The sequence below is a fragment of the Larus michahellis genome, chromosome 1 (assembly GCF_964199755.1).
Source record: "Larus michahellis chromosome 1, bLarMic1.1, whole genome shotgun sequence".
NCBI lineage: Eukaryota > Metazoa > Chordata > Aves > Charadriiformes > Laridae > Larus > Larus michahellis.
This window is the reverse complement of record NC_133896.1, coordinates 142,555,600-142,580,953: the sequence shown is the minus strand read 5'-3', so window position 1 is coordinate 142,580,953 and position 25,354 is coordinate 142,555,600. Positions and strand designations below refer to the sequence as shown.

At 41.7% G+C, this 25,354-nt stretch overlaps 1 protein-coding gene across 7 annotated transcripts in view; it reads left to right on the top strand.

Annotated features, from left to right (window-relative positions):
• Positions 1-4,370: 4,370 nt before the first annotated feature.
• The window catches only part of WWC3 (WWC family member 3), a 102,468-nt gene continuing 81,484 nt past the window's right edge, over positions 4,371-25,354 (top strand). For 6 of the 7 annotated variants that reach the window (XM_074606784.1, XM_074606775.1, XM_074606767.1 and 3 more), the window contains exon 1: positions 4,372-4,836. In XM_074606784.1, the coding sequence (XP_074462885.1) occupies positions 4,628-4,836 (209 nt within the window). In that variant the 5' untranslated portion in view covers positions 4,372-4,627. Of the gene's footprint in view, positions 4,837-25,354 lie in introns of all 7 variants that reach the window. The other variant, XM_074606728.1, reaches the window with a different exon arrangement.

The window sequence follows — 25,354 nt, the reverse complement described above, 5'->3', positions numbered from 1 at the left end:
CTTTGTACAGCAGCCCAAGTGGAGCCTTCCGCCAAGACAGATTTCTCAGCAGTGAAGCAATTCAAGCAGCTAATAGGTTGTCATACGCAGTGTGTGGATTTATTTGGTTTGGAGGAATGTGTACATGTATATATGTATGCACATCTATCTTGATATCTATTTTGTCTTTGCATTTATATTGCTATTTTTACATATGTGTGTGTGTGTGTGTGCTGAACAGAAGAGACCTGGAGGGACAGAGCTAACATGTCCCAGTCTCTTATGAGCCTTTTATTCTGTTCGATGTGGGAAAAGCAGCAAGCCCCAGCTCACAGGTTGAGTGTGGTAGCTGGCCATCAGAAGGACAACGATGACGAAGGAGCCTTCACTCTGCCACTCCAGAAGACAGCTATGATCACAGAGAAGTGACAATTTTCAGTTAGGTGTGAAGACAGTATAAAGGTTCTACACACATTGGAAGATATGGGAAATGGGAAATAAATTGCAAATAAGTGCCCACAACTAGAAGATGAAGATGATTATACAGAATGAGATAACAGTTCTGACTGGCTGCCATTTCCCAGCAATTGTGAGAAAGATGTGTAGTGCCAAAATTAGGTTTTGATTTTTATGCAGAATTAAGGTCTTTTCCTGTGAACAGTAGGAAAGTTGGAACTTGTTGTCTACAACCTACAGTGGGAAATATTATCTATGTTTTCTGTGGAAAATGTTGTGATATCAATTATGGACGTGGGTATAAGGGCACGTATAACAGAGAAGATGTGTAGGTAGAAACTGTGATTATAAACACTGAAGATGGCAAGGGAAGGTACACAAAGAAAAGCTGCTTGTGTAATTTTGAGTTAATGGGAATAGGTGTGCCTGAGGAATGAGTGAACTGTGAGCAATGCTTGTGGGTGGAAAAAGATGGAAGAAAAGGAAAGCAGGTGCGGAATGAAGGTGTGTGAAATACATGAGAATCAAGACGTGTATTGTGTATGCATGGAGAAGATATAAGTGAGAGAGTGGACTGATGTAAATTTACAAAGTTATACCTTTATATGAAATATGATACATTGGCATTTGTGCACATTGATTAAAATATGTACCATGAGCATTTAGTTTCTTGTGGCAGACTTTGGTCTTTTCTAAGTCAAAATCTTCTGGATTATTATCTGTTCCATCCTATGCAGTTTGTCTTTGTTTGGCAGAGGGGTTTCTTTCTGCAACCCAAAACAGAGAGATGCTGTGTTGCACCAGGTTCTCCCTCCCTTTCCCCTAATGAAGCATGACAGACAGTGAAGAGGAAGGAAAAGAAAAGGGACTGATCAGCAACGCAGGCTCAGGAGGGTTTCATTGTAGGGTAAGGATGGCGCAGAACACATTGCAAATTAGTGCTTTGGCAGGAAAACTGCAGTGACTTTTTCAGGTTCTTCTCTTCTTGCCTTTTCATGTTACTCAAGAATAATCCTTGGCGCCTGAATGCTTTGTTCATTTCCTCCAGAGGAACAGGCAGAAGGGTGAGGTAACATCCGAGGAAGGGTACCATTCTGGCCTGAAAAATAATTGAGAGTTCCTGCCTGGCATCTTGGCATGAGCATGCTGTAGACAGAGGGAGTTTCTATTCTCGTGAGGCAACTGCTAGCCCTATCATTTCCTACTGCTTACTGTAGGCAGCTCTCTGCACAGTTGGCTGGATTCTTGGAATCAGGTTTTTCAACACCTTTATTCATGAGCAGTTAAGAAGCTTCAGCTCCTAACTGAAGCTAATGACTTTTCTAAACACAGAGAGCCTAAAAGTTAAATCTGGAGTCTAGGATAATTTTAAATCTGAAGTTTTTAGGACACGTTCTCGTCTGTAGCCCTGAAACTTTGCCCAGGCAGAATCTAAGGATTTTTTTTTCACGTTTGTTTAAGATTTAGGGAGAGGTAACCTATCAGTTGCAGAAGCAGCTACAGTGCACCTGAAAATCTTGGACCTGTCCTTTACATGGCAGCATATGCATCCTCAACTGCACTTATAATGAATCCATGAGATCCAGGCCCCACTGGACATACAGCTCATGTTTTACATGGAACATGTGCATCATATTTCTGCCTGAGAAACGACAGCTCAGCCAAGTCCTTTTCTGGCTCTAACCAGGAGCAATTTGCCAAACTAAAGACAAGAATTTAGTCGAAGGGCTACGAGCTAGCTGAACGAAATGTTCCACACTCAATCCTGTCATTTCCCCTCTTGCCCACTGCTGTGTTGAGCTCCCCACCCCCATTTGAAATCTTTTTGCTGTCTCCACGGTCAGTCCCACAGTTTCTGCAGCCTCCATCTACGGGTTCTTCACTGAAGCTCAACCCTCTCTTGGGACTTCAGGGACTGATGAGGAAGAACCAGCCCATGTTGGAGGGCGATGCTGCACGTATCCTCAGCAGGGCTAATTAGTCTTGGTGGATTATTATAGCAACCTGGCTCTACTGCTTCCAGGTATTATGAACTAGTCCAGTGTCTTGGCATGGTGCGGTGCTGTGCTGTGCAGGCATTGTGCTAAGGTAATTGCTGCAAGGACATTAAAAGCAATGAAGGGAGAGTTGAGCTGTGGTGCACAGAGGACAGTTTGGGTTTTTTTAAACAAGAAAATTCAATGTCCCAAAACTTTGTTAACATAGACCTCAGTCATTTGAGAATGCCTACCTCTCCTCTGCTAAATAAAAACTCTGAAAACCTGGGAGACAATACTTAAAATAAGAGAAACTGCAACTGCTGAAAAATACTGAGTTTCTACTGTGCCTTAACTCTGCCCGCTTTGAAATACGCCTCAAAAACATTGTAACACACAAGCAGCACCTTGCTCCTGGAAATACTGCTGAACTCTGGGGACCACATGAGACAGCTGAACACCCAGCCTTTGCTGAAACAAAACCTCTGTTGAGATGAGCTGATCCAAACATAAGCTGTTGTGCTTTTGAAGGTCAAATCGACAACCTCGCATTTGCTAAACTGTACACCTTTAGCACATTCTTAATCTACTTCACCACTGCCCTCAGAGCTTTGTACACGTCTTTGCTTTCATCATTAACCCCACATTTTACTCTCCTGTCACACCTCGCTGCTGACAACGGCCCTGGTAAGGAGACTCCAGTCTACTCCTATTGAAATAACCTATGAAACACAGGTAAAACACCTGATCTGTCCTGTCCTCTCTACCGCCTCTCTCATGCACTGTTCATTGACAGTGAATGGTTTGGTGAGGGTGGTGGGAATAAGAGAGAGAAAGGCCTAAGGAGTCAGGAGCAAGTCCTCTAATTTCCTACATTTATAACCACACTGCAGCAATTAATGTTCATAAAGTTGTAACTTAAAAGAGGGAATGCAACTGGAACATAATTGGAATTGCAATATAATCCCTGGCAGGGTACTGCCAATTTCAGGGGGCTGAGTTAAAGTTGTTTCAGAATATATTTTTAACTCCTTTCCTAGTTTTTAGAGCTTAGCCTGCATTACCTTAACTCTTTATTTACAGATTTTCAAAGGTTTAGCTGAAGGCAGCATCCTAGATAGGCACGGAGTACCACAGGCCAACTTTACCTCTAAGTTTTGGGGAATTTAATTCTAGGTGGCAGCTGGAAATCTGCATTGCGGTCTCCAGCCGGCTCAGGTCAAATCAGACACAGCTGCTTTCTGGGACCAGGTTGGGATGTCAAGCGAGTCGGGTGTATAATTTTCTGCCATCCGTTACCCAAAGCATTGATACAGCACAACCGCTGTGACTCACGTGGTCTTCAACACCTTTCCTCCATCACCCTTCCTGTCTCTGCAGCCGACCTCTGCCCCTTCCCCACATCCCCGATTGCTCGGCCACTCCCGAGGCGTTTTGGGTGGGCCAGGGCCGGCCATGGCTCCCCTTCCCCTTCGCCCTCCCTTACGGGCCGTGGCGGAGCACAGGCCCTGGGGCGGGACAGGCCGTGCCTCGGCGAAGCCGCAGCCACCTTCCCCCGAGCCCGGGCCCCGGCCGGAGGGCTACCGCCCTCTCTCCGTAGCCGATGCGTCTGGGTTTGGGCCCGGCTTCCGCGGCGCGGGGTGCGGCCGCCCGGCCGGGCCTCGCCGCTTCCCTCCTCCTCCTTCCCCGCAGGCCTCGCCGGGACCCTCCCGCTCCGGCCCCTTCCCCCGGCCCGGCCCGGCCCTCCGCGGCGTGGGAACAGGCGGGCGGGGCGGAGGCGGGGGCCGGGCCCGGGCCCTGGCAGAGGGAGGGGAGATGGCCAGGGCAGGCGCCGGGCGGGAGCCGGGGGAGGCGACGGCGGGGCGCTGCTGAGCGGCGGGGCGGGGGCGCTCGGGCCGGCGGGCCGAGCTCGGGGGCTGGGAGCCGCGGCGGCACGGGGCAGGTCCCGGGCGGGGTTAGGAAGCGCGGCGGGGCTGGTCCCGGCGCGGAGCGGGGCTGGAGCGGGGGAGGATGAGCCCGGCGCGGCGCAGCCGGAGCCGCCCGAGTCCCGCTGCCTGCGGGGCCGCCTGTTAGTGCTGGAGGAGGAGGAGGAGGAGGAAGAGGAGGCGGCGGCGGGCGGCCGCGGCCCGGGCGGAACGGGAGCTGCCCCGGCGGCAGGCGGGGAGCGGGTTTCGGCCGGAGCTGGGCGGCGGCGGCGGCCCGGCGGCGGAGCGGCCATGCCGTGGTTGAGCGGCGGGCGGCGGCGGCGGCAGCAGCAAGTGGCGGTGGGACAGGGCGGCGGGCCGGCGGCGGGCGGGCAGCGGGGCAGGGAGAGCTCGGAGCTGCCCCTGCCCGCCGGCTGGGAGGAAGCCAGGGACTTCGACGGGCGAGTCTTTTACATCGACCACAACACCCGGCAGACCTCGTGGATCGACCCCCGGGACAGGTAAGGGGCGGTAGCCGCCGGCGGACCGGGAAGATCCCGGGGGAAGGAGGCCCCGAGCACGGTTCGCCCCGGCCGCCGAGGGGGAGAGGGCGAGGGGAGAGGGGGCCGGAGCCTCTCCGAGGCCTCCCCGGCCCCCTCTCCCCTCGCCCTCTCCCCCTCGGCGGCCGGGCCGGGCCCGTCGGCGACATTTTCCTTCCCCCGGCCGTGGCCGCGGGGAGGGTGTGGGCGGCGGGGCCCTCCGCCTCGCCTGGCTTCGCCCGGAGGCGGGAAGGCGGGCCGGGGTATGGCGGGGGTGGTGGTGGGGGGGAGGCGCTGTCACACCGGCCCTTCTCGGCCGATGTGTGTGGAGGGGACACCTGAGTGGCCGAACCCCTACCCCGGCGGCTGATGAGTTTGTAAATGTTAAATTAGATAAAAAAAAAAAAAAACAAAAAACAAACAAGCCAACTCTGGGAATTAAGGCTCTTTTTGCCCGTGGTGGGTGCTCGGACCAAGTGTTGCCTCTGCGTGAGGGGGGACGACGGGGCGGACGGGACCATGCTGCCTCTGTTCGTACCCCCCCAAATCCTGGGCGAAGCCCCGCTGTAAAATGGCTTGGCCATCCTGATTTATTAGCCGGGCTGAACTAATTGGCAGCAGCAGGCTGGAGGCATGCTGAAGTAATTTGGTAGATTACCTCCTCATAAAAGATAACGCTGCGTGGAGGTAAGCAAACCGGTAAATTCCTGCAGTTAATTTGACAAATACGCGGTCTGCTACAAATTACCCGGCTGCTGCTGCTGCGTTGTTTCGGGATAGCGTTTTTCTCGTCTCCCAGGCCTGCCGGTGCATTGGTAAGGTTGGGTTAGGCCTTTTCATTTTATTTAGGGTGAATAAATACGGGCAGGATTTACGTATTTCGGTGGTACTGCCTTATGAGCACTATTTAAGCGTCATAGCTTAAAACTGGTGGAAGCGTGGACTGTCTGCCCGGTGAACACAACCTTGCTGGAAAAGCATTCCCCTAAAAATTTCCACGCGGAGTTAGTGAACACAAGTGTCAGTATTCTAGGTGTTGGCGAAATAAGAAACATATGTCTCCCTGTATACTTTTCTGTATTAAACAATGTTTTTATAGTAAGTGAAAGTTGGACAAGGACAGTTTGAACCTCAGCCAGAGCTACCTTGCCAGAAGTATGCCTGGAATGTTAAGCAGGCCACAGAAACATTTAAGCACAGTCTGGGTTAAAGACTGTAGTAATTTGAGCGATTCCTGCCTGGCTTGCACAATGATACATAACTGTTTAAATAGCCTAAGTATTTACCTACCAGATCAAGATCTTCTGTCTTGTTATACAGATGTACTTAGGCATGCACACACACACATATATATATATATATATATTTTTTTTTTGCTGAGGTACTGAATATTTGTTAGTATGCTTTAGATAGCATGCTTTTCTACAACGTGGAATATTTGATAGTGTGCTTTAGATAGCACGTTTTTCCACAACATGTATATGCATTTTAATGTTAGCTTACTTGCAATATGCTGTTTTAAAGGTACAACAACATGTCTGTGGCTTCTCTGCATGTGATCCTTTCCGTTAAATTTCAGAGGGTGTGCGGTTTCGTCTTCTGGATTATCTTGCATACGGACAATAATGAAAAAGATGTAGCCATTTACTACAGTGTTTAAATTCAGTTACCATTCAACTTAAATAGTATTTCTAAAATTACGACTTCATGTTTTGAAGAAATAATTGAAATACCCCACAATGCTTGAAAATTTGTCTGAATATTTCACACCAATGTTTAAACTTAGATTTATTTTCCACATTGGGTAAGAACAGGATGTAGAGCAGAGATTGAGACACATTGGGGCAGATAGAAAAGATGTGATCTTTTCATGAGCGTGTATCAGTAGTTTCTACAGAATTTAAGTAGCAGCAGATAGTTTTATGATTGCAGAGGTAATCTGAGAGTAGAATACTGTTGTAACTTTGGTGAGATTTCTGTGTTCTGCATACTGGAAAGTGACCGGTCTTTTTGGTTTTCATTGCAGCTATTCAGATTCCTGTAGGCAGCAGCAAAGTAGGAAAGGATCAGGTTAGTTGTGTTCTGCCAAAGTTTGGGAAAGAAAAGGTCAGAGCAACAGGGAAATGGTACGAAAGCTGTATTTTTGCAAAAAGAAGTCGAAAAGGGGAGGGCAGAATAACCTACTTGTATCATACATACCCCAGCATTTTGAGTTTGGCATAAAGTGGCAGAGATCAGCCCCCCATTTGTGTATTCGTGGAGTGGTTTCGTTTGTATCCAGGAGGGACTGGACAAAGCTATGGGACCTCAGGCCATGCTGCCACTCGATCAGGGCTCTGAGATCAGCACCTCCAAGCTTTCCTATGGGCAGTAGTCCCATAAGCATCCCCAAAGGCTCCTCTTTCCCTCTAGCTAGCAGTTAGTAGTTTGTTTTTCTTTTCAGTATTCCCCCTGAGATTTCTCAGCCTTTTGTATAGTTTAGTTAGTGAATTTAATTTGAAGCAGTTACTTGATTAAAAAAAAAAAAACAACTGAACGTCTCCCCCTGGCCCCCACCCCGCCATGGTTTTGCCATCGAAGCTAGGGAGAGAAGGAAAGCCTAATTGGAGAAGTTGAGGAAGGAGAAATGTGCTTTATAAAAGATTTTGGAGTTTGGGAAAGGTGACAAGGGCAAAGGAGGTGAGTCAAAATAATACAGGTGGAGAGGGGATAAAGGACTCAGAAGCGGATACCGTATAATTTTCTATGGTAAAAAAAAAGTTGAATAAATGAAGAAAAAAGAGGGATACTAATAGGGGTGATAAAATGAGCAGATTGAGAAGCATCTTATCTTTGGTATCAAATTAGTAGTTAGGTTGGGGAACATACTGTGTTGATCTGCGTGGACCCTGTGTAATGAATACATTGTGGATGGTTGTCTAGCAGATTCTGTAGATCTCAGAATGGAGCCATTCAGCACATTTTTTTCATCTCATGGTAGTAGTCTTTTATCTTAATAGATTGTAAATTCTTCAAGGCAGCAAACTGCCTTTTTATCTTGTGTTTGCACAGTGCTTGCTATATCGAGATTCTGGTCAATAACCAGGGATTTAAATGGTCTTATAAAAGACCGACTATGTTTGTGGTTGATATTGGTGATTCTCATGACACCAAGTGTCTGTTGTTTGCTGCAAGACTGTTTTCACATGATTAGAGATTATCTAAAATTGTTGGAGTTTGGCAAAAGCTTTCCAAGCTGGTGAGTCTTGTTGGGTTTGTTGTATGTGGAAACTTCGGCTAAAATACAATGTTGTTTTTTTAGAACAACGCTAGGGGAGAGGGAGTGTTTCCTTCAGCTTCATAATATGAGTTGTCTTGCTTGTTTGAAGATTTGAATAATCTTGTTTTGGAATGAGGATTTTAGACTTGTAAGGTATAGTGTGTTTTTGTGTGGAGAAATCATCTATTTCGCCCAGTTTGGGAGGCATTGAAAAATCCATATGGGCTGGGTAAAAACTTAGATTTTAGCAGCTGCATGTGCAGAAAGTTCCTGCAAGCTGGACTGCTGGTATGTTAATTGAGATCAGGGAGTTTTTCTGTCCTAATCAGCATCTTAATTCTGAGACCTAAAAGCTGCTTAATTTGAGCACAGGAGAAAAACCCTGGCCTTGTAGAGGAGGTGGGTTGGAACAAGGAGTATAGGAACAAGTGGGGTTGGCCTTTAAATTTGACAGAGGAGGGAAAATTTCAGTAGGTTGTGGAAAGCAAAGCAATCAGGAGTTGGGGGTAGGGGAAGAAGGATGGCACCTGAAGCCTGGGAAGAAAAAAGTAGGGGAACTGGACTGAAAACCAGTATGGCAGGGAAAAACAGGTAAGAAGAAACCGGTCTGGTGAGGGTTCAGGTTGTGAGGGTGTCAGCTCTTTTCTTGGCTGTGCAGGGAACCCCGAGGGAAAAGAAGGAGCTCTGAGTTGAGGTGAGGAATCTTCAGTCAGAAAATACGCATGCAAGGCAGCATGCAAAGTCTAGGTGAAGAAGGGAAGATAGTTGGAAAGTGAAATACGAGAACTATGCGTGAAATGGGAGGACAAGGGCCAGGAAGTGCAAGATGTGCTGGACAAGGAGACTGATGAAAATTCAGAATTGTAGAGGTTGGAAATAAGCAGGAAAGGCTCATGGGCTTGAAACAAGGAGTCAGCTTCGGAAAGTCGCTAGGCAGGTATCTGTTATTAGGGGTGCAGAGTAGAAATGGTCAAGTGAGTACTGGGCAAAAAAGTCCAGAAGTGCTAGTTTGTTTGGTTTTTTTTTTTCTGGACAATTTCAGGACTTGTCATTCTGATAATTTATTTGCTTTTAGTAAATGTCTGTATTACTCAATTTGCCCCTTCTCTCTGTGGGATAGGACAAAGACAGTCCGTTAATACTGTTTCCTTAGTTATGGCAAGTGGCAAAGCGAGGTGTTCAAACTCATGTGCCGGTGTGATGCTGCACGATGTGATTTCTCTTTCCCCGCTTTGATTTTATAAAGGAATAGGAGATCGTGAGTAAGAAGCTTAAATCAAGAGACTATTCATGTCGAATATTCAAAGCTAGAAAATTCCAGACTTAAGTTGCTTAATTACATCTTGTTTTGTATTAAGAGAGCATTTTAAGTGATGTTTGATATATTTTCTTGCCTTGTTTGATACATGGAGAGGAGCAACTCTGTGGCCAGATCAGAGAGCTGTGAAGTGGATGAAAATCGCCTCTAAAGTTTTTAAATGTAACCTGAAGGGTTCAGAAGTGATGCTTTGAAAATGTTTAAGGGGGAGCAGAACTGCTGAAATACTAATTTTGTTGTGATTTTATAAATTGTCTCTCTAGGCTGTCAGTGCCAAGTTCACAAGAGATGGAGATGGTAGTAAAGGAAAAAAAAATGGAGTACGGATCTGGAAAATATGCTCTCCCATGAGAGCAAAAGAGCTGAATTTATTCAGCTGAAGAGGTGTTTAAGAAGTGGTTTGAGTACTGGTCATAAAAAAAGATGATACCAGAGACTTCAGAGCTCTTTTGTTTAGTAGATTTATAATAATATCTGATAGTCAGAAGTTGAAACCAGAAATACGATATGATTGTAAAAGTAAGAGATATTAAATGTCAGAGTAATTTTTCTACTCCTTTAGCTCTCTAGATGAAATCACCTAATTCAATTTTTTTGGCCTGATTTAAGTCAGCTATCACTTGAAGTCCTATTGTCTATGACCATCTATTTTTACTGCCTCTATTGCATGATATATCATTTGACCTATATATAATATATATAGCTATATATATTTCATAAGGATTGGCAGAGCAGCCATCCTTTCATTGGGAAGTAGAAAGTTTCTCTATCCGATTGTCTCTCTTAACACGGCAAGGAAGAAATCCGATTTATCCTTGTCACTTCAGGCATGTGGGTCACTGCAGTTGCATCATTTGATTACCTCAAGTTAGCAGTAAATACAGCAGACTTGATAGAATTTATATTAAAAACATTGCATATAAAGTAGGACTTGAGATCCAGATGTTTTGAATTTTCTGTGCAAATGTCAAGCCTGGATGCAGCCACAGTGTGGATGGGGAAAGCTACGCAGCTGTGCGACTGCTCTCCTGGCATGTGACTGGGAATACATGCTGCAGCACATGGTGCTGAGAAAGGGCTGCGGTGCCCTAAGCCTCCCTGGTCAATCTGCACATACTTCTACTTAGTTCTTGTTCAGAATAATTCAGTAATATTTTTAAAGGCATGCTGTAGCTGACATTTGTTTTTCAAAGTTTCACATATGCTGTGATAAATCTACTTCCCTGCCTTTCAGGAGGGAGATAACGTTCATATTTTTTTTTTCATGCTGGCCGGCAGATCTTCAAACAGGCAGGTATTTCATTTTATATTGTGAGTGACTTCCATGAAAATGTTTATGATTAAAAATGAACGTAGGCGCAAGCATCTTAGAATTAATATTAATTGGTATTAGGTATGCTTTTCAAGTTGACTCTTTTATTTGATTGATAGATTCTGATAACAAGTAAATGTTAATCAGCTGATTCATGGTAAATAAATTATTGCCTTTCCCCCGTTGATCTCAGCTCTATGATTTGTGTATTTTTAATTTATTGTCGGATTTATGTTGCTTGGAAAAAAGAAATGCTTGTATGAAGTGAGGACTCATGTTTTCTTGTAACTCAGTGTTGTTAAAAATGAGTGCTACATCTCCAGTCATTGAGGATTATAAATTTTTTTAGTAGTTTTTCAGTGCCTCAGAAAGTAGAGGTGGGAGGCATCCACTGTTTTTTCCTAAAGGAGAAAGGTTTTCCTTATAGTACGATAGTGGTGAGTTATCGTTTATTTAATTGGTTTTTACTGGTTAAAATACGTACACTTTGAAAATCTGGCTTAGGTAGCATATAACTAATGCACGGGTGCTAAAGCATCAAAACAGCTATTGAGCCACGGTAACCTCATTAACAAAAAACGCTGTTAAGCTTCTTAATGTTTTGTTAAAGGTGAAGATTTTTTGTGTGCATGTGTAGTTTTTACATCTAAATGGAAGTATTTTCAGCAGTTAGATAAGGAATGCAGACACCTGCCTTATTGTATTTGTGTGCATGCTAGAAAGGACTAAATTAGCACTTGTGACTTCAGTGTGTTGGCAGATGTTATGAGAGCTTTTTCTTGAAGGGTTCTGTGAGAAGCGATTGACTGCCTCACATATGAGTTGGATCTTGTACTTAGAAACTGTGATCTGTTGGATATTGTCAGTGCTTGAAACTGTCAGAGAAGGTACTTTCCTATTTCTTGTATGTATAAATCGACGTATGTCTGAGTCAGTATAGGCATAATGGTTGTATTTATTGTCATTAAACGGCACCAAGCACTGTTAAAAGAAAATTGGGTATTTGCATTAATGTATCTTCTAAAAGGTGTAGGGGGGAAGTGTCTGCTTTTCAGGATCTATAATCTGCACATGTGAGAATGCAAAATTTGAAATGTCACAAGACAAGGGCTGGATTTTAAGTTCTGTTATCTGGTGAAAAAAATCCTATTTAGGCTTGGATTCTAGTGATAAGTTTAGTTTGAGCGATAACAACTTGATGTTTTTAGTGAATGTAAATATAGTGACAGCACTGTGCAAACATAAGAACAAATGACTTGTAGGCAATAAAAAAAAAATTAGAAACTTTGCTATAGCAAAGTCCTGTTAACAAGCTTCATAGAGGTGCCTGTTAAATGTCATGTTGGTTTACAATTTTGTGTTGTTTACCAGAAGGTAGAGCTTTGTAAAGTTGTATGTGAGGCCAAACAGAAATATTTAGTTGATATTTTGGTGAAACAAACTAAAATTAATACTCCTGCTGCCTACAGTTAAAAATAGAACTTCCTGAATATCTTATCTGCTGCAGATGTGACCGTTCACATTCACCAGCAAAGCCAGCCAATATTGCAGCTTTTAAGTAATCTTCGACTTGTTTCTGGTTGAAAGAAGCTAGCTAAAGAAAACACGCTCTAGCTACTTTTCCTACCTCTCTGCCTGCCCTGGCAGAGCAGCGTGCAGGCTCAGCAGGGTTTCGCAACGCAGCACCTTTCAGCTACTGGTGAGCTGCTGCCAAAAGCAGCAGTGTCCTCCCCGCCAGCCGCGTGGTCTCACCCTTCTCTTGCACAGGTACCGGTGCTTGTCTGACTTTAACGGTAAGACAAATCAACAAGAAAAACCCCTATGCAGTATTTCATTTATCGCTCTTTGGGGAGGGTAGTTTTCAGCCGGTTTAGTTCCCTAAGCTGACTTAACCTTCAGGGCAGATGAGTATTTAAGTGGCCTATGTCGACTAAGTTTAATTCAATAAGGAATTGGCTTAAGCAAAAGTGATGAGTCAGTTTAAAACCTTCTTTGAGTAAATCCTCTTTGTGAATGGCAGTCTTGACTACTGATTTTTAAAATACCCCCATGGTATAAACACATAAACATAACATATAAACAACGTATCTCTAAACAAGCTTCAAGCTACATTTAGAAGGAAGGATTCACTTCTCAAACGTAAAATGGATGTATAAAAGCCAACAGAAGTCAGTTGAAGAGGTGTCAGAGTTTTTCAGTTGAGCAGCAGCATTGAAGTGGCTATTAGGAAGTGAGAGGGCTACAAGCAGCAGAACCCGTTTGGGGACTGAATTTGGGGTATCATCAGCAGTGTGGAAACACTCATGACAGGTTTGGCGAAGTCAAACCTGTGCTGCCATCGAGCAGGTGGCGCTGCCGTCGCTGGTGGGCGCTGGTGAGCGCTGCCATCGCTGGCAGGGAGCAAAGTTGGTACATGAGAGAGTTCCATCTGGGACTAGACTGGTGTCTGGGGAGGATACAGGCAGTGCGGTACCTCGGAGGCGTGTGTGAGAGGGAACTGGGTATAAGATGAGCTAGATGTGGGGAGGATCTTGACAGTGGAGCACCTCCAAGGAGGATCTCAGTTGGATGTAGAAGTGTAGGGTGTAACTGGGGAAGGGTGGAGTGTGGAAAGGCATGTCGAGGTAATAACAAAAACCACAGGGCAGCTATTGGGGAGACTTGGAATGTGGCTTTGTCACCAGTGTTTGGAGCTATAAACCGTCAAAAGATTGTGATAGTGTGACTGGGGAATTTTTTAAGGTACCTGAGTGGGTCAAGGTTGAAATTGCCAGGTCGTAGAGGAGGAGATTGTAATGTTTGAGTTAGAAGAACAAAATTTTTGTCTCCTTATGGAGACGAGCAGGGACTTCGATGTTATATTTTTGCCTTGCTACCAATCCCAAGCCTATTTCATGGAGACAAATCCCTCACTTCCTAACTAGTCATTAATGGCACGGGGGTGTAGGCTTTGTTCTGCCATGCTACAAGGGTCTTGATTGTTTCTTGATTCTGTTCCAGATAGGAAAATTAATTTGAACTTAGTATAATTAGGGTGTGCTAAAAGCATGGCGAGACATGATCTGTCACTTTTAATGGCCTATGGAATCATTTGAGTCAGCCATTTAGTACAGCTAGCCTCCTAGTGAGGCTTGCTCTAGATATATGTTACATGATCAAATAGGCTGGAGTGTTTCTCGGTTTGTTTCTCTGCCTGTCTTTTTGTGGGTGTTTGTTAGACTGGAAAGACTCTTGCATCCAGTGATGAGCTTGGTGGTCTCCCTGCGGTTTGCAGGATGGAGGCGATTCTGTGCTGTACTGTTAGCCCTTCTGACTGAAGGAGCGATTGCCGTCAAGGGCTGAATTAGTACATATGAAAAACTGAAGCAGCTAGTTCTTTTTATTTTTGTGTTCAAAGGCTTTTCTATTTCAGTATATTTAATTGGCAGTGGGACAAAAATAAAGTACAGTGATATCAACACCCTTGAACAAGCGACGGAGAATCAAAGACTATCTTTCATAGCTTTCTGAAAGAGTTATTTTCCAGATGAAATATCTATGGAGAATCTTGTTGAAACTATTTTGATTTATATTGTACTTAGGCTGAAGCTCTTTCACACACACAGTGATTAGGATTCTTGATGGTAAAATGCAAAGTTCGGTATCAAAGCTGAAAATGCATAATATTTCAAAATTGATTTATTTAATCTTGGATTACAGTTTAAGCAGCTAAAAATAAGACTTTTGAAAAACCTTAATACACAACATATTATTAGAAAGAGGGGCTTATCCATGTTTGGGAAGGCAGCTGAAGTACTGCATAATTATCTAATTCTATAGCATAAACAAATTGTGACACACTTCTCAAAGTAGGATACAGTCCAAAGTTACTTGACTTCAACAGCAATTCCATGCATGCTTAAAAGGGAATTTCAGAATAAAAAGTAAACTACCATTGTGGTTTTTTTTTTTTTGGCAATGTAGGGATAACTAGTAGATGGAGGAAGTATTGCATGTGTTCGGAACTTACTGTTTAAACACTTGTGTGTCTTCTGCTTGCCCCAGATTACATGTTTTGGATAAGACTAAGACTCACAGTATGAAAGAGCTGATAGGGCACATAGTTAAAAATCGCTGAACCTAAAACTTCAGAATAAGTTAACCACAAAACCCAGGAAAAATTGATTTCATGACCATCATGACTGTTGGATCATAGATCAATTTTAGTAGTAACTAAATAGTCTCTAACACTATAATTGATGACTAACACAAATTAATGATAATCATCAGGTTATGAGCTAGAGAAAGCGTAATTGGCCTCTCCTTTATATAATAATAATAAATCATTGGAAATGCATGTAAAGACTGGAAATGCAGTAGATAATTTGTGAAAATTCAATTAAAGAACATGTATATTCATATTGCATATTCATATGCACATTTCCAACTGTATGCAGTGTACTGAGTGATGATATTTAAAAAAACCTGTACGCTACTTTGTGTTGGTTTGAGTTGCCTTGTCTTTGCTTTTCTGCCAGCTCATAGTTTATTCAAGGAAAAACTTAGCGGTGCTTTTGTGATTATGGGTGTACTGAGATTTTTGATAAATAGGCACCATGTGCTCAAGACTCTGCACAGGCATTTCAATTCTATTTCTGTGTTTAATGTAGCTGCTCAGTTGGGCCAATTAAGTTATAGAATTATTTGTTTAGAAAAATGTTTACTAGTACCAGCTTGCAGAACAGATGGTTAAAAAAAGCTGTCCTTTGAAATGATGGTCTAATTTCTCGCGTGTCAAGATTTCTCTGGGTAATCAAACACAGCCCTTCCCTAAATACACTGACATGTGGGAGCTTCCAGTTTCTTCATTTGATAATGCTTCAGACAGTGAATTCTTCTTTTAGAAGTACTTTGATAATCCATTGTAGCCTACTTCTTAATTGCAGTTTGATTTTTTTTTTTTTGGTTGCTTCTATCGCGTTTGTATGGCAAAAGACATACTTTTGATTAAATCTCCAAATTTCAGAGGTTTTAAAAATATAATTTTTCTCAAAAGGAAAGCAAAAGCGTTTCAATTAAAAATGGTCAGCTATTTTTGGATCAGCTTTATTTTGCATCTGGACTGGTTAGCCATAAATTTGTATTGGCTCTAGGGGAACTTTAAGAGCAAATCTCATGTGATCAAGAGAAAGAACTGTTGTGAAGACTTCTTGATTTTGCTCAGTTCTCAAGCTTTGGAAACTGCATTTTAATGCACAGATAGTCCAGTATTTTAATGTACTTGTTTATAGCCAGGACTTCAGAAAGAAGCAACTCTCCAGTCACCTATATTAATCAGAAGTAGCCACAACATACATATTATGAGTCCAAGAAATAACAGATTTCTTAAGCCTTTTGCCTTAGTCAAGAGAAGCATGTACAGAGATGGAATAAGAGATCCTGGGGCTTGGCCTGATCCTTCCTATTGTGTTACTTGTATTTAGTAGTTCTCTGCTCTTTGAGAGTCTTGTGTACTGATTCAGCTAAACGGCTTCTTGATTTCTTACAACACTATGTAATGCACTGAATTTAAGAGGCTTTTTCTTTGATCTTAATGAACGGCTAGTTTCAGCTAAGTCCCTTTGAATTGATCTGCAGTGTGGAACCTGATTACTGTTCTTGAAGCATGTTAGCTAAGTGCCATCTATTCAGGAAGATGCTGATGTTGAGGGAAAAAATTAACTGCTGACCCCTGCAGTTAATTGTCTTAGGCAGTGTTAAAGTGGTAAGTTGGTGGTCTTTTTGTTTTGTATGGGTTGGTTTTGTTGTTTTTTGAATAGGGTATAGCTACATTTTTTTTTTCCGAAGACATAGTGAAATAAACCCATAATTTTTGCTTTTAAAAAAAGTCTTTACCTTTAGCCTAGTTTTGGAGTAAAATGTCAAGATATTTATGATCGGGCTGACTCTTGGATTCTGACTGATTGATGGTAGGATGAAGGTACTATATCTTCAGTTACAGGAAATATTTTCTTACTGTAAAATAAGCTGCTTTGCAAATTCCTGGTTGTCTTTTTTAGTAGTTTTCTGTACGCGCCTATATGAAGTTTTGGAGAAGTGTTACAAATTTCTTCAGTTAAACGTGACAGAAGGCTTTCAGAGCAAAAAGCCCTTTCAGTCCATGGGCAAGTATACAAACACAAATATGTAGGAAGGAGTATATGAATGTTTTGTGCAATGTCATTCAATCATCTGAAATTTCAGGCAGCTTACTATCTACAAGATTTTTTACAGCTATAGCCTCAGTGCTTCTGTTGGTAAACATTATTCAGACTTTACAATTTGGAAACTTGGAGTTGAGAAATGTTTGCGGGAAATGATCTGTGGAAGAATTGCTGAGCCATGATCAGTTCTGTTGTTGGTTTTGTTTTGGTTATTTTATTTAAAAAAACACAAAAAACAACCCCCAAAAAAACAAGAAAAAGCACAGTAGTGTTTCCTGTCACTGACTGTGAATGGCACTCAGACCCCCTAATTCTTTGTACTGAATCTGTTCTTAGGGGTTCAGGGCCGTCTTAGGGAATTATCAGTTACCTTCATTTTTAGTGCATTTTCAGAAGCAGCTTGTGGGAATTCTTGCACGAATTTTGATGTCCCAACTTTTTCTCTTCTAGGAGTATGCTATAACCTTAGGAAAAAAAAAAAGTCTTAAAGTTTTCCCAGAAAAGCATCTAAAAAGCTTGAACATTTCATATAAACCTGTTTTCATGCTAAGCCAAGTCATAGGATGTCTTTCTATGACTTAATAAAAGGCAAAACACTATATGGTTCATATGGATGAAGAGATATATATGCATATATTTATTTTAAATGTTCATAAAATTGTCACAATATTCTGGAAATCTGATGGATTTCCAGGTTACAGAAAATAGTCCATTTTTGTAAACTCCTTCCTTTCACTGAAATACAGAGTACCTTGTTGCAGGTATAGAGGGAACTCTCTTGTACCAGAGCATGCTGTAATATCGTGTTAGGTGTATTACTTCTGGGAGTAATCTTGTATATCTGTCCGTGCCTGTTTAGGGCTTCTGTTCTGTAACAGGGTGATGTAGCTGATCTTGTTCTCTGGACATCTGCCTGCTGGGAATGAGCCGTGTCCTTCGTTCTGTTTCACAATATCTGCCAAACAACTCGAAGGCAATAGTATGCTGTCGTTACTATTGACCAGGGCTCAGTTTGGATCCTTGGGTTAAGGACTTTCTCTCTAACACTGGTTTCTGACTTGTACGCAGCTTTTTTGGCCATTACCCGATTCTTTTGGAAATAGTATTTGAAAGAGGATATTGATAATGTTTTTTCTTCTAATGCCTTACATGTAAGGGGTTCAGAATTTTTAAAAAGTTTTGTTGTTCTTGTTTTACTATACAACTGCATCATTCTATTGTTAAAACTTACTGTAATAAATTTCTGGAATATCTCCTTTGTGTAATTATGTACGGTACATGAACATCTGGTGTTTTTGGACTGTTTGCCCTCACTGTTCTTCAGATATTTGTTTTATTTCTGAAGTCAGTTAATAAAGGAAATCATGTTTATTTTTTACCTTAATCACAACCGTAAGTTTCTTTTCTTTACAGTTAGAATCTGTAGAACATCTATAAAAGGCTTTTCTGTCCTCTTTACAAAACAAATTACCCTATATCGAAAACTCCGGTTCCATTAGGAACACTTCAAAACTGTGGAGAGTGTCCTGGCTGTGGAAGTTTTCTCCCTGTGCTCCAGTCTGTGAATGGTGTTCTTTAAAATGCAAGAGATCGTATTTTTTATTTTTCTGTCTATGGCCTTTTATATATGTGCTTTGAAGTTTATTTTTCAAAGTGGATGAAGATTTTAATACTAGTACCTGTATCCAGATATTTTTAGGACATGCCTCCTGTGAAGAAAAAAATGTTTTCCTGAGATCTTATAAAGATTAATAGGCTCTTAATGTAATGTTAGTATGTTACATTAAAATTCAGATAGTTCCCCTTTACTGTGATTTCTGTCTCAAATTAGGAATACATCGTGGTTTTTTTCCCCATTAGTGAAGATGGTCGAGTGTCCAGACTGTTACGAGAATAAATTCCAAATAGTTGTCAGAGCACTTTTGTTAAAGAATTTCTGAACGTTTTAAGATACTATACCTGGTAGAATTTAAAATACATGAGTTGGGGGGAGCAAGGGATGTTGTGATTTAAGGGTGGGGGTTTTTTGTTTTTTTTAGGAGAGGTAAATCTGTGCTATGAATAGAATGCTAATACAGGAGATTTTCCCCTAGTCCACATTTTACCCATTTTATATACGCTGTGTGTGCTAGCAGGCACGCTTTTAAAATGTTGGCTGTTTTCTTTTTTTTTTTCATGGTAAAAATAGCTTGCAGCTTATTGAAAAACAAGGCAGACCTGTGCCTCAAAATCCAAATGAAACTGCTGCTTAGATGAGGCTCTAAAGAGGGCATTTATATGTTGTGGAATGAATGGCATGCCTGCGCTAACTCCCGCAGGCCGGATATTTCCAAGGTATCAGAGCTGTATATATTGCTCTCTTCCCTCTTTGGATCCAAAGGCTTCTCCCTCGGCAAGGTCTGAAGGACCCCTGGCCCCAGTGGGGAGGATGGGGTTAGGAGTCGAGGACAGCAGGGGGAAAGAAAAAAATGAGCAAAGTAACTAGATATGTGTGTTTGATTTTTATTTTTATTGTTCAGTCAGACTGTCCTGTGATAGTTCTTAGGCTCCTTGTACTTTGTGAGCTAGCTAGTTGTTTTTCTAATCATTGTTCTTTGAACAGTGTAGTTAGGAATTTCCTGTTCACGTTTTACTACAATGGTTTGTTTAAAATGATAGACCACAGTCGTTTTCCTGACCTAAAACTAGATTAGCCTTGAATGTCGAAGAGAAGTTGGACAAATAAAGAGGATAGACTGTATTTGCTTATGTCATGGAGAGAGGCCTTTTAACCATGGGCTCAGTTATATCAAATACCACAAGTCATGTTTCTTAAATATTTATTAAGACAAATAAACACAGTTATTGTATAAACTGGCACGTCTCCAAATTTCTATCTCTTTGATTCTCATGGGTGGGTCACTTTTAATCAGGAGAAATATTTTTAATCAAGACTCTGATATCTACTGGATTACTGAATCCAGCGTTACCTCAGTTCTCCACCCCCGACCCTCCTGTTGTTACATTTATAAAATGCAACAAGATAAACCCCTAAATCTCAGCAAAGTTCAAGGTATAAAACACAGCCACAAACTGTCAGGAAATACTCAAATTGGGAATAAACCTGTCTTTTCTCAGTACATCTGGTGCCTGTGTTAAGGAAAAAAGTAGCATAGTCTTCTTAGGTATTGCCATATGTTTGCTTTCAGATTCGGGGAAAAAAGTTTCTCAAGCCCAGCAGTGTTAGATGCACAAGGAATTGCAGCATCCTTATAATACAAGTTATGTTTATTTTGGACAAGTTCCTTGTATAACACTGCTAATCTATGTAAATAGTGCACACCTGTATTAATGGAACAGTACAGGTAATAAGGCTATTGATTTTTATCTGTAAAGAGATAAAATTTCAGTGTTTAAAAACAATACATGACCTCCAATTTGGGTTTTTATTTTACAGAAAAATTACTGTAACATAAATTGTATTATGGTGTGGCACATCCAGTTCTGGAGGGATAGCGTATTGGCCTGCCCGAGTTGGCTATTGAGTTCGTTACTGACAAGCATGAAACTTGTGAATAGACACTTTATACCATGCTCTTCAGTATTTGTAATGCAAGAATGTCAGTGAAAATGTACATGTGAAATTCTGATAAACCTGCCAAATTAACTTTTCAAGCTGGGAGATGTCAGACTTGTAAGGTTGTGGAGTCTATAGCTGATATGACACACAGGCATGTCATTACAAGGGTGTTGCCAGTTAAAATACTCAGCTGTTATGGTATTTCCAGCTTAGCATCTAACTTCATTCCACCCAGCAAATAGTCACATAAATAGGACTAGCTGTGGATTTTTAAAGGAAATATTTAATGTATTTTTAAAGAAAATAACATTTGGAAGGGAAAATATTTGGGTAGCTTGCACGTGAATGTCTAGGGTAGGGCAGGGAGATGCCTTGCAGAGTACCGAGCTTGATGTGCTAAAGAAGCTCGCAGTAGATGTTATGTGGAAAATGTTACAATTTATAAAAATCAGGTATTTCCGTGAGCACCGGAACTAATGAAGTCTGGTTTCCTGTGGGTTTGTGTCTTACGGCTGATTGACTTTGCTGTCTGGGAAGGTGAAACTTCTGCTGGACACTTTTTGCCTTGCATTTGGGGTATTTGCATCCGCTCGCTCCCAGACAGATTATCTGATACCTGATTAGGTGTAAACATGGGCTTTTTGTTTTCTACAAGGCCTCCTACTTTCATGAACTTTCATAGGTGTTTGAATTATTCTAGGGGGTTTCCCTAAAATCTGAGACTCATCAATGGAATACAAACCAAATAGACCTAGGTGTATTAATTAATATTGTTATTAATAAAAATCACATATCCATATTTTTATAGTGGATGGGACTACAAGCCCTTGATTTTTTTTTCATGCCCTGTTGTCTGCTAGCTTCTAGTAGCCAGTTCGTTGAAAAAAGGAGCCGATATCTGAAAACCAAGTGATGTTTTTACCCAGCAAGTAATAGAAATAGATTTTGAGATTAACGTTCCAGATCTTATGGTACAGGCTTGTACTACAGTCGTTCTGTGGTGTGTGTGCAATGGATGCACTATTCCCCCCCAAATGAAACAAAGCATTAGACAGATTTAAGTATCCGGTGTAGCTGTGAGGTTGCATTGCCTGAGGTATGCTGACTGGTTTTTAGGTTTGGTTTCCTGCTTGGGTAGAGATCCAGAGTCCTGCAGAAGGTTTTTCAGTGAGATGCCTGCTGTTAATGTACCTCCTGGAGCTGTTAGCAGTCATTTTTTTGTTCATAAAGATCGGAGGTGTATTGTGTGAAATGCTGCCAAGGGTCATGGGTGCCGTCGGCTTTGCTGTCAGCAAAGACTGTTCACTTTGGTTTTGACCTTCATTAAGCACGTATTATCCTACCTGGAAAAGCTGGAGTTCAGTAAGCTTGGGTGTGAATAAACAGGGCTCTCAATCTTCCATGTGAATGCTTTTCATGTAGCAATATGGGTGAGTAGTTTATTCCACTAGATGAAGTAAGTGAGGTGAATAAGGTGAGTAAGCAATTTCATTATGAGACTCTCTCAGTTGTGTCTAAATGCTATGTTGCAAATTCGGCTCGTGCTTTGAGCTGGTCGGGAGCCAGGTGGCTGTGGTTAATTCATCGCCGAACCTGAGCTAACAAGCCCTGCGTAGGCTAGGTTATATTAGATGGAGCTCCGTGCCACACCAAAGTAGCTGGTAGCTGTATGCGTGGGAAGCCAGGGCAGAGCTGCTTTGGGTCTGCTGGAAACATCCTGTGTAGACAAACTCTAGAAGTGTTTGTGTGGAGTAATTAATTGACTGTATGAATTTACAGGACCTTTACTGTAATTCTACTTTCTCTACAGAGATCAGTCAATGTTCTTTTTGTGCAAGCTGTAGTCACTAGTTGTTTCTTGTAGGGTTATATTTATAAAGCATACATAAGATGTGTATTATGATAGGATGTATCACCAGTGTTAGTCAAATGGATTCATAACTTTCTTACCTGTTGATTGCAGTAGTATAGCAATTTGTATATAATAAAGTTAGCTTAAGCAAAGATCTTTGAAATAAAGCCATGACTTTAGGAGGATTTCTAATATCCATCAATCACAACAGCTATCAGGGAGGATAAGTTGAATCTTCAAAGTAGACAATTAAATTACTCTTTTCAAATACTTGATAGAAACAGAAAAGCGCCTTTAAGTTTTTCTTCCTAGTCTTCCAAAATCCTATCTCCCAGCTGTATTACTGCAATGCCTTTTCTGACCTCCTCTTCTAGTTGTTGTGCAATACCAGTCCTAAAATGTTGTCCGCCTATTTTAATCATGCCTCTCCAAAGCAAGAAAGAGTATAGTTCAGCAGTACTGGTTTGGGATTTGGGACATTGGGGTTCAGTTCTCTGCTCTGCCATGTTTTTTTGTGTACTGTTATTTTTAAACTCCTTGTGTCTGGTGTTCAGGTGGGTACTAATTATGGTATTTCTTAACTTTATGGTGGTGCTCTGATTATAAATTAATAATGTGATTGTATGAACACAAATAAAATGAGTAACATAAAGATTTAATTCTCCTCTTGGCTTTGTCTGCTAAAAAGATTTGTTTCTCTTCTGGGCTTTGTCTGCTAACGTTCATGCTTTTCCTTTGTAAAGTACTTCCTAAAATTGGTGATACTTTGACACTTTCAGTTACAGCCTTCCAAAGGCAGAAGACCTCAGTTCCTAAATCTTGTGTTACTTTGCCTAGATATTTGATACAAAGTTTTGCTGATGACACTAGGAAGAAATGAAGCAGTAAGCAAGCTTGATTTGAGGGTGGAATGGTGTGGTGTCTCTACCTCTTTCCTCCCCCCTTCCTACCTTGGTATCAAAGGCAGTAGGTATGATGTTTTTTAACGAACATTAAAAATTACTGTGGCTTATTGATCTTCATCTTACAATTGTGCTTGCCAAGCACCATATGATAGATGTAGATGTTTCTCATTTTCTCCAAGCATACTTTCTCTCATGTGTTAAGCTGCGTCTTTTAGCTATGTAGCTTCAGTTAAAAGTTTTCTTTGTATTTGGTTTATTGGGGCAAATAATAGGTGTCCATCACAGCACAGAATGGTTGGCAGCTTAGCTTGTAGTGGTTTTGTTTGGGGAAAGCAGTAGTCATAAGATCATCAGAAATTATAAGATGTGTGTGACTATTGACAGTGTGTGGTAGGAAAAACTGTATTTATAATCGAGTGTCCAGTAACCCTCCAGTTTCTCATCTGCGACATCGCATCATGAAGCTGTCGGCATGTGTTGCTCCTGTGCCAGCTCCTGAGACAGGAGCACTGGAAGGAGCTGGAGGAACGTGTGCCATGAGGCAGCGTGGTGGTGCTGGCCCAGGCACCGTTGGGGCTGGCCATCCTGGCATAGGAACTGGCTGCCCTCAGCTCTGGAGGGCTGGGGTGGCTCCCAGCGCTGTGAGAAGGCATTGGTGTGCTTCCAGGAAAGAAAGATGGGGACAATACTAAGAAAGGAGTATTTTTATCGGGATAGCTATGTATTTTGTACAGTCAAAATGTATATGTATAAAACCTTGTCATTAAAGCTATGTAAAGGGAACAGAGTAATTTCTGCTGTCTTTGTGTGTATGAGGAAGCACATGTCTGATCTGGAAGGTGTGTTTGAGAATGCTTTTGTAGTTTTCCTCTTTTGGAAATTGGAGATCAAAGTGGTGTAGGTTCAAAACAATGGAAGAATGTACTGGGCTTAATTGTACAAAATGAGCTGTTTATTGAGGGAAAGGTGAGTTCATTTTCATGGCTACTTCTGAAGGAAGCAAGAAATAAAAATCTTGGATCTCTGAAGGCAATGATTTTTTTTTTTTCTTCTCGACATTGAAGTTTGGATGTTAAAAGTTGCTAGAACAACTTGTCTATGCTTGAAATATCTTACAAATTAAACCATGTGTTAGACAAGCTGCTATTGAAAATGCCATTTGTATAATTTGTTTTCCTTTTAAAAGCGGTTAGAGTCCATATACAAGAGCTCTTTAAACATTTTTGTTTACTTTTATACTGTTCTTGGATTGCATGAAATATTATATTGTGAAATTTGTCTCACTTGTCAATAAATTGTGTTATCCCTTTAAGTATTCTGGATTTATATTATGGCAACAATGATGCCATCCCATCCTTTGCTTCTGTCAGTATTCATTTTCTGGGAAGAAGTAAACGCTGAATAGTGCCTCTTTTATGTGTTTGCTAGAATTTTGAGAAGGTACAGATCATTCAATCAGTGGAAATGTGCTTGTGTCCATGCATGTCCACCCTTAGCATTGCTGTAGTGCCACCTCAGAAAGCAGTGTGGTTTAGAGATGTCTTGGATAGTTGATATGCTGCCTTGCATGTTACTCTGTGTTTTAGAGAGTTTAGAGTTTGTTTTTCAGATGTGTTTTTTTTTTTTTTTTTTATGGGGGGGGACGGATGAGAGGGGGAGACCAGTGTTCTTTCCCAAATCAGCTTCCCACTTGAGACTTGACTGATGTCTTAAATTAATGTATTCATTACTGCTTCATTTCCCCTTCTCTGGAGATTTTTAAGACTCGCCTGGATGCAGTCCTGAGTAATGTGCTCTAGGCAATCCTGCTCTAGCAGGGGAGATGGACTAGATGATCTCTAGAGGTCCCTTCCAACTCTGAAGTTTCTGTGATTCTGTGATTCTGCTTCTTTGTTGAGAGGAATTAGGGAAAATTGTCTCCATAAAACTGCCTTTTACAGGAATTAGAAGCATTAACTCATTGTGAGTAAGGTGCATTGCTCATTGTATGGCCAGAGGGAAGGAGAGGGTCTAGACCAGTCATATCTGTAAAACCTAGGCTTCCATTAAAATGTAGCACAGCCAACAGGGTTTAACTGGGCGTGCAGTGAGGCTCCCTACATCAACAGGCTGT